The sequence below is a fragment of the Melopsittacus undulatus genome, chromosome 2 (genome assembly GCF_012275295.1).
Source record: "Melopsittacus undulatus isolate bMelUnd1 chromosome 2, bMelUnd1.mat.Z, whole genome shotgun sequence".
NCBI classification, from domain to species: domain Eukaryota; kingdom Metazoa; phylum Chordata; class Aves; order Psittaciformes; family Psittaculidae; genus Melopsittacus; species Melopsittacus undulatus.
The window spans coordinates 117,019,161-117,027,587 of NC_047528.1; the positions used below are offsets into that span (position 1 = coordinate 117,019,161).

General features: G+C 44.8%; 1 protein-coding gene across 1 annotated transcript in view; it reads left to right on the top strand.

Annotated features, from left to right (window-relative positions):
• EPHA1 (EPH receptor A1) overlaps nt 1-8,095 on the top strand; it is a 29,528-nt gene extending 21,433 nt beyond the window's left edge. Inside the window, exons 7-18 of the mRNA XM_034060059.1 lie at nt 89-213; nt 315-474; nt 2,285-2,381; nt 2,591-2,646; nt 2,925-3,047; nt 3,152-3,337; nt 3,762-3,823; nt 4,176-4,385; nt 4,753-4,902; nt 5,558-5,751; nt 6,041-6,196; nt 7,065-8,095. Coding sequence (XP_033915950.1) covers nt 89-213; nt 315-474; nt 2,285-2,381; nt 2,591-2,646; nt 2,925-3,047; nt 3,152-3,337; nt 3,762-3,823; nt 4,176-4,385; nt 4,753-4,902; nt 5,558-5,751; nt 6,041-6,196; nt 7,065-7,143 — 1,598 coding nt within the window. The 3' untranslated portion in view covers nt 7,144-8,095. The remainder of the gene's footprint in view (nt 1-88; nt 214-314; nt 475-2,284; nt 2,382-2,590; nt 2,647-2,924; nt 3,048-3,151; nt 3,338-3,761; nt 3,824-4,175; nt 4,386-4,752; nt 4,903-5,557; nt 5,752-6,040; nt 6,197-7,064) is intronic.
• Nucleotides 8,096-8,427: the final 332 nt, after the last annotated feature.

Below are 8,427 nucleotides of genomic sequence, written 5' to 3' on the forward strand. Positions count from 1 at the left end.
AGGAAAGAGAGAGCTTATGGTGGAGAGAGAGCCTAGTTTGCATTACCTTTGTATTTCTTCCTGATGTTCTCTGTTCTGTCCCCTGCAGCTCCAGTGACAGTATCCCAGTTCATCCTGACACAGAGGGATGACAGTAGTCTTTCTGTGTCCTGGCTTGCTCCACGGCAGCGCAGCCGGACCTCAGTGGAGTATGAGGTCATGTTCTTTGAGAAGGTGAGGGCTGCCTTATTGGTTCTTCCTCCTTCCACCCCAAGGTGGAAGTGTCCTCTTTGTCCAACAGGTACTTGTTACTTTACCCTGGTTGATTTCTGCAGGGAGAAGAGGCACGTTACACAGTGAAGCACCTTCTAGAGCCAAATGTCACTCTGAGAGACCTGCAGCCAGACACAGCTTACCTGCTGCGCGTGAGATCCATCACACCCCTTGGGCCTGGGCCCTACTCCCCAGAGCAGGAATTCCGCACCCTTCCACCAGGTAAAGGACAGCCACTGGTGTTTCATATGGGAGAAACTCAGTTCTCCATCAGATTGTATATTCATATGGTACATGGATGTCTGTTTGTGTTCTGGTAGCTGTAAGACACAGACAGCATGCTCCTGAGCTCCTTGTCACCAGGGCTAAGCCTGTTGGTTTGTAAGAATGTAGAAGAAGGAGACTTCTATCCTGTTTTCTTGCTGTCACACAGAATCCAGTTGTACTTCGCTGTTAAGAACTGATCAGTCTCAGGTTTATGTGTTGTACTGGAAAATTACTTAACCAGTTCTTCATCTGTCCCTGAAAGACATTCTGATTCTGGCTAATGTTTCTAAGTTTGCACGTTAGCAAAACGATTACCATATACCTCCTTTTGTGTGAAAGTAGTGAAAAGGGGAACTCAAAGGACCTCACCACTGTTTTTATTCCTTCTTTATCATTTCCACTCTATGTAGTCCTGACCCTGAATGTAACTCTTCATTTCATGGCAGATCTTTTTTGATAATACTAGAAGAATTGTTTAGCCTGAATGGTACAGGGATTTAGTGGAACACAATTTGCAGGGAGAAACTTTTCTTTTTGTTTAATCTAAGTTCCTTAGTTTCCTGCAGAAGTGCTGTGTACCTAAAAACTTGCCCATTTTATTAATAAATTACATTATTTCACCTTCCAACTCTTTTTTAGTTGAACAGAAAAGAACACTGCCTCTGCCTGTAGGGTTCTGCTTAACTAAGCTGGTGATTTTTAATAGCTTTAGTCAGATGAGTCAGCATCAAATTGAGAAAGAAACCCAACTGTTAAGTAGGCTTTATGGATGCTGACCACTGGGGCTGGGTGTTAGGAAACACTTCCAGACACAGTTGTCTGTGTCACACAAGCTGTTCCTTGCTTTAAAATCTGCTCACTTACTGAAACCTTTTCTGTAGGAATTTGCTTTGTCTTTAGGAAAAAGTTACAAAATGTAGATTCTCATTGCATATGGATCTAAACACTTTCCCTGATTATATTTTAAGTTGTTAAAATAGTTTTTAATTGTTTGAATTTATGGGAAATAAGGTTTAAAAATACATACTTCACCACCAGAGGTCATTTAGCATTTCTTCTGCTGTATTAAGTATACTATATGGAAATGGCTGCCTTTAGCTTGAGAGTCTAAATGAAAGAAGATAACCTGTGATTATGTGAATGCTATCTAATGCTGTCCACTCACAAAATGAAACCACCTGAGGGTTAGTTTTGAGAAAGCATGAATATGATGTTAGACTGCAAGTTCGTAAGTTGGTACTTACTTGTTTTAAAAGTCCTCAGCAGGCAGTAGCTTCTGTCAAGTTATGTAAGCAAAGGATCAACATCAGATATTAATGGAAACAAAGAATGAAATTAGTTTCATAAACAAGAAAAGAGTCAGGATAGATGCTGGGGAAAATCACATCTTTGCTGTGCCATAGTCTAGATCAGTTACTGGGCAGGAAGAAGGGTCTGATCAGAAAGAGCAGTAGGAGAGGAGTGGGAAGGAAGGAATAGCTGTTGTTTCTGAAAGTGTCATGAAATCTATGAGAAAATCAGGCATAGGGGTAAATTACTCAACTAAAAGAAGGCTGTATATAAGAGTCAACCAGATACCTACCAGGAGGTACTCCATGCATATCAAGAGCAGTATGACAGGACTCAAATGTGGTGGCTCTGCTGCCTGGAAGACAAATGGCCGTAGCTTGCCTAATACCATTGGCTGGAAGCAGCTGGTTGCTACTTTCCAGGCAAATAGTTCCTGTCCTTTTACATGATATGTCTTTTCTTTTTGTTTCTGCAGACACAGGAGCTCTGTCTGGTGGAGTCATAGTCTCTATTGTCTTTGGAGTTCTACTGTTTATTGGGCTGCTTCTGGGACTTCTCATCTTTCGTCGAAAGTAAGTGTTGATTTTGGGTATTGAAAAAGGTATAGATGTAGGAGCAGCTGAGCTATGTGAGCTGGAGGTGCAGTGTCTGGTTCCACTTTGGTCTGCATTGCCCTGAACTCTGTCCTTGACCAATCTTAGGGAAGACAGCCTGTAAGTCTTGCTTTTCTCTTCGCTATTTACTGATCATTTTACTTTCATGGCTGCTTCTTATGTTCCAGGCAGACTCGTCGGAGACAAGCACGGCCAGATTACAATACATCAGGCTTTGACAGAGGTGAGCTTCTAGGGGTGGCAGAACTGTGGAGAAGCCTGGAATAGGTTGGAAGGCATGAAAAGAAACAGTAGTTTCAAAGCAGACACAGGCACGGATTTTCTGATGTAATTTTCCTCTTCCCATAACAGCTGTAGCCTTCAGTGTATGTAGATTTGTAGATTTACTTACTGCCATTGTCAGAATCCCACAGGTTCACCTCTGCTTCTGTAGCTTTGCCCTACAAAGCTTGTCCAAAGAGTTGACAGGTTAATTTGCTCTTTTGTTTTCCTTTACCATAGAGAAGGTCTGGTTGAAGCCCTATGTAGACCTGCAACCATATGATGACCCTAGCAGAGGGGTGCTGGAATTCACTAAGGAGCTGGACATCTCTTGTGTCACTATGGAGAATGTCATTGGAGAAGGTGAGTTACTTGTCACCCTCACCATCTTTCAGTTCTTCCACACTGTTATTTTGCTGCCTATTCCCAAGTTCCATCTGTAACCTTTTGCCTCTGGTTGTCCTCAGGGGAGTTTGGGGAGGTCTATCGTGGATCCCTGCGGCTCCCAGGGAAAGAACGTATCGTGGTTGCCATCAAGACCCTGAAGTCGACATATTCAGACTCACAGTGGTGGAACTTCCTGCGTGAAGCAACAATCATGGGGCAGTTCAATCACCCAAACATTGTGCATCTGGAAGGAGTTGTCACCAAAAGTAAGAGTGTGTGTGGGAGAGTTCTGCTATGAGAGCACAAAGTGGCACATTTCTTGGGCCTCTATTAGGGTGCTGTCAGAGAGGCTGTGCTGGGATAGGACAGGAATTGTCTCTGGTAGAGAATGAGGGAGGGAGGAGAGGTATTGATTTCCAACAGAGTCATGAGGCAGTGTCAGGAGAGGTCTTCTGGGGTTGGTGAGTTGATGGGAAGTTGGGGTTTGTGTTGCTGTAAGGTTCTATGTGTGACACAAAGAGGAATTCAAGATCTTTAGGAGACATCTAAGGAGGGGTCAGCCAGCTGTGCCAGTTGAGCAGAGATGCTGGTTGGGGTTGGATGTGGTTGTCTGTGCTGGGGCAACGTGGAAAGCATTGAAAGGTAGTAGAAGAATTGTAAAAAAGCTCATACCTTCTTGTCTTCCTCAAGGGAGGCCAATGATGATCATCACTGAGTATATGGAGAATGGAGCACTGGATACCTTCCTCCGGGTGAGAACTCCAATCTGTAATAGGCTTGTGTGTACTGCTGGAACTTGCACTTGACCTGCACCTTAAAACAAGACTAGAATTAAGATCCAAACATCCACTTACTTTCTGCTCACTAGCATTACCAGTCTTAGCTTGATGCCATTCAGGTGTCCAGAGTACTGGTCTGGTGGTTGAAGTGCAGGTGCCCAATGATGACTCTGGAGAGTCCTTTAGTGAGAACTTGTTGGGTCCTTTGGGCTACAGTCTGTTTGCTTGTTCCGCAATACCCACTTCTGCAAGTTGATAAGGCTAGCAACTAGAAATCAAGCAGATTATGTCCCTTGACCAGTGACTTTCTTTTCCTCCCATGCAGGAGAATGAGGAGAAATTCAGCCCTGTGCAGCTTGTGAGCATGCTGCAGGGAATAGCCTCAGGGATGACCTACCTTTCTGAACACAACTATGTGCATCGGGATCTGGCTGCTCGCAACATCCTGGTGACACGCAGTCTTCAGTGCAAGGTGTCTGACTTTGGTCTCTCCAGAATATTAGAGAACGATGCAGAGGGAACCTATGAAACCAAGGTAATGCAAACCCAGGCTCTCAGTCTTGTGAATGAGCTGTAGTTTCAGGGGTTTGGAGCAGTGACATCTACAGGTTTCTTTCAGTAACAGTTCCAGTGTTTCTAATGGCTGGTGTCATTCAAGGTAGAGCTGTGGCCGGTGTCAGGCTCTCACTCTCATAGCAGTGATTTTGTGTAGCATTCAAACGGAGCTTAAACTTATAAACTTTCCAAGAATGTTTCTTTCCTGTTTGGAAATTTCCCAAGGGATGGATACATGTCGCTGCAAATGAGGTGGGCACAGGCTTTGAACCACTTTGTATGAAAACACTGGAGAAATACACCTCAAGCATACATGCTGGATACACTATGTCTCTGCTTTTTCACAGGGTGGTAAGATTCCCATCCGATGGACAGCTCCAGAGGCTATTGCTCATCGGATTTTCACCTCAGCTAGTGACGTCTGGAGCTTTGGAATTGTGATGTGGGAGGTGCTGTCATTTGGTGACAAGCCGTATGGGAACATGAGCAATCAAGAGGTAACACACACTGAGCACAAGCACTGATTAAAAGGAATAAACAAGGCATATAGGCCCAACTTCTGTAGATCTCCCTCAGCCTGCAGTCTTGATATTCTTTTGAGCACAGAACTACTATGTCTCCCTCCCTGCTAAAAATCAGTGCAGCCAAGTCAAGGATGGTGTCTGCACCTCTGAACCATGTTCAGGTGTCAACAGCAATGAGCCAAAATAAAGTTAAATGAGCCATGGGCCTTTTGGGCTGGAGATGTTCTCTGCTGGTTCATTTCTCTCCTTCCTCTGGCTCTGGAATATTATGTCTTGTCTCATTCTAGGTTCAGCACATGCTGTTAAAATTACTCCTCAAAATCTGGTTCCTCTTTTCTCACTGGGCCTGTGCTGTGATCATTTGGTGCTCACTTCTTGTGAACACATGCTGTGGATGGCAAATGGGAGCTAAGCTAGTAAAGGATTGAAAGTATTCAACTTCTGACATCCCTTAGATGTCCTGATCCTTTGCTGTGCTGCCCAAACCGTCTTCATACACATGTAATCTGGTTCAACTCCTACCTGACTGTACTCTATGCAAAACTGCCTGCTCCCAGCCTCAAAGAGGCCTCTGGCTCTTCTTTCACACTCTCTGCTCTGGGACAGATCTTCTCTGTCTTCTGTGCAGGTGATGAAAAGCTTAGAGGATGGGTATCGGCTCCCCCCACCTGTGGACTGCCCATCTATCCTCTACGAGCTCATGAAGAGCTGCTGGTCACACAACAGGATGAGGAGACCTCATTTTCAGGAAATCCGGGCACAGCTGCAACATTTCATCTCAAGTCCTCAGCTCCTCCGGCCTGTTGCAGACTTTGATCCCAGGTAAGCAGGCTACCACTGGAGAAGGAGAGGTTAACTATATCCATTAGGAGGAGAGGTAGTGCTTGCAATGCAGGTTGGCAAGAGACACCTTGAATGCTCTGTGTGCATAAGATAGTAGTCACCTGTGTCACGGTGATAGAAGCCTGGGCCATCTGATCTCACTGTTGCAGAAAGCAGATAGGTTTGCCTAGCCCTCACAGAGGGCACTTGCCCTCTAGCTACTCTCTCCTAGCTAGTACTGGCTATTTGAGGATGTTGCTGGACTAATGAAGATTGTTTCTGTCTTTAGGGTAACACTCCGGCTCCCCAGCTGCAGTGGGTCTGATGGGATTCCCTATCGATCCATCCCTGAGTGGCTGGAATCCATTCGTATGAAGCGCTACATCTCCAACTTCCGCACTGCTGGCTTGGACACCATGGAGTCCATTCTGGAGCTCACTGCTGAGTAAGGCCAGGCTAAGTTCCACAGGGCATCTGAGGCTATGATACAAATAGCTGTGTCTGTCCCTGTGCTAGCTGAACAGGCACTCATATTTAGTTGGAAGGCTTCTTTCCCTCCTTCTCTATATAGGTAAATGGAAGTGGACTGGCCTTTTGCCACAAAAGGAAAAAAATTGGTCCAGAGAATTGGGATCAGCCCAAACTGTAAGAGTAATTCCCAAATTGTCCATGCAGAAGACTTTCTAGGGGTCTGAGCTCATCTGAACTCACATCAGACTCAGGCAGCAAGGGAAAACAATAGATGGCAGACAGTTCCCCAACTTGACCACATCCCCACCTTTCTAAGACTTTATAAGATCATTGTTTTGCCTTGCAGTCCAGGTGGGCTAGTGATAGCCCAACCCCATCACCCAGACACTGTTCTAGCATAGAGCAAAGTCCTTCTGGGCTCCTTAGAAGGACTCACACCAGATGCTTTACCAGCACAGCTGTGTTCTGTTGTAGGGTTGGGGATGCAGAGCCAGGTCTGCCCAGGGGAGTTACATAAAACAAATGTGCAGGCACAGACCTGCTGAAGGGTTGAGACATGGCCTATATCACAAACTGACATAGACACAGTCCTGGTTTAGTGGGAACAAATGCCTACTCACAAGGTGGGAGAAAACAGTTGACTGGTTGGGCAGACCACTGAAAGGCAGGAACATCTTGAAGTTTCTTCCCTCTAGAGAAAAGGTAAGTGTAGTAGAAGGTGCTGAGAGAAAGGAAGCTTTATGAGCTAATGCTTGGTAATTGTTTCTGCCCTTACCCCCATGCCAGTCCCAAAGAAACAAGAACAGCAATACATTTTTCTTCTCTTTTCCCATTTCCTTCAGGGACTTGAAACAGATGGGAGTGTCACTTCCAGGCCACCAGAAGAGGATCCTGTGTAGCATCCAAGGCTTTAAGGAGTGATCAGTCATTGCTCTCTTAAGCTTGCTAAATGCCCATTCTTACCAGATATCACTTGGAATCATTCCTATGGTAATTGCTTCCAAATGAGTGACTGGGACAAGCAAAGCAAAACAACCAGAACTGAAAAAGCTCATGAGGCAACACCACCTTCTCTCATTTCTGTTCCACTCGCTTCAGCTCTACAGCAGCCATCAGTATGTTTCAGAGCACTGGTCTTAGAAACTGTCCTCAGCCCTGTCTTATGTGGTCCATTCTGTGCAGCACTAAGAAATCCCCGTAGTCCACATACTGGAGTTTCATGCTCTTGGTGTATCACATGGAAACAATGATACATACAAAGCAGGTTGTGAGGGAAGGGTGGATAATGTTTTAAGATTGGAAATGAGGGTTCAGATGGACTGGGACATTCAGGAAACATGCACGAGGACCCAGACATTTAGAGACTGGGCCTATTCACTCCCTGGCATACATCCCTTCTCACTTCAGCAGTCTTCTCTCTTCCTTATTTTACACCAGGGAGAAACCAGTCTTTCATAAGGCTGCTGGTAAGGGTTGTATCTTTTTAATTCAACTGTTCTTGCCTTAAACACCAACTCCTGGTGTACTTCTTTCTTTTAAGAAGCTGGGAGTAGCAGCTCTAACACTTGTGTGATCACATAACCTCAGCATGTTGCTGTTTTGCACATGCACACTTCAGGAGGGAGATTTCAATCTATCTCCTTGACCTGCTTAATACTTGTGCCACAGACATAAAATCCTCCAGGTACCCATTCTTCTCTTCCCCTTTTTAAAAGGGAATGGACTTGTTTGGCTGGGTAGGGTATCTGTAACAGAAAGATGTGTAGGTGGTCTGTCTTATTCCTTCTCTGTGGAGGAAATGTTATTATTTATCAGAGCTCAAGACACTTATAGACTGTAAATATTATTTTGTAAATAAACCTGTGGCAGAGCAGGGTGTGCTGGAGTTCTTTGGCTTATTTCAGACACGACTGGAACCTTTACTTTGGCATATATTGAATGTTATAGCAGGGTCCTTACATCCACGTTCAGGTGTTTGAGCCAATGGTCTTTGTCCATTTAACTGCAGGTTCAATGTGGCAAAGCAGTTGCATTAGGACTGAAGGATCCATACCAGCTAAATTCAGTTACAGCTGTATCCATCCATTAGCCATGTCCATCTCTTTACATCTCCTGTGTTTACTCTGAAACCATGAGAAGTATTAGAAGCTACTGCTGTTTGATGAAATACAAGTGAATAGTACTTCATTCTCCTGCAGAACAGAC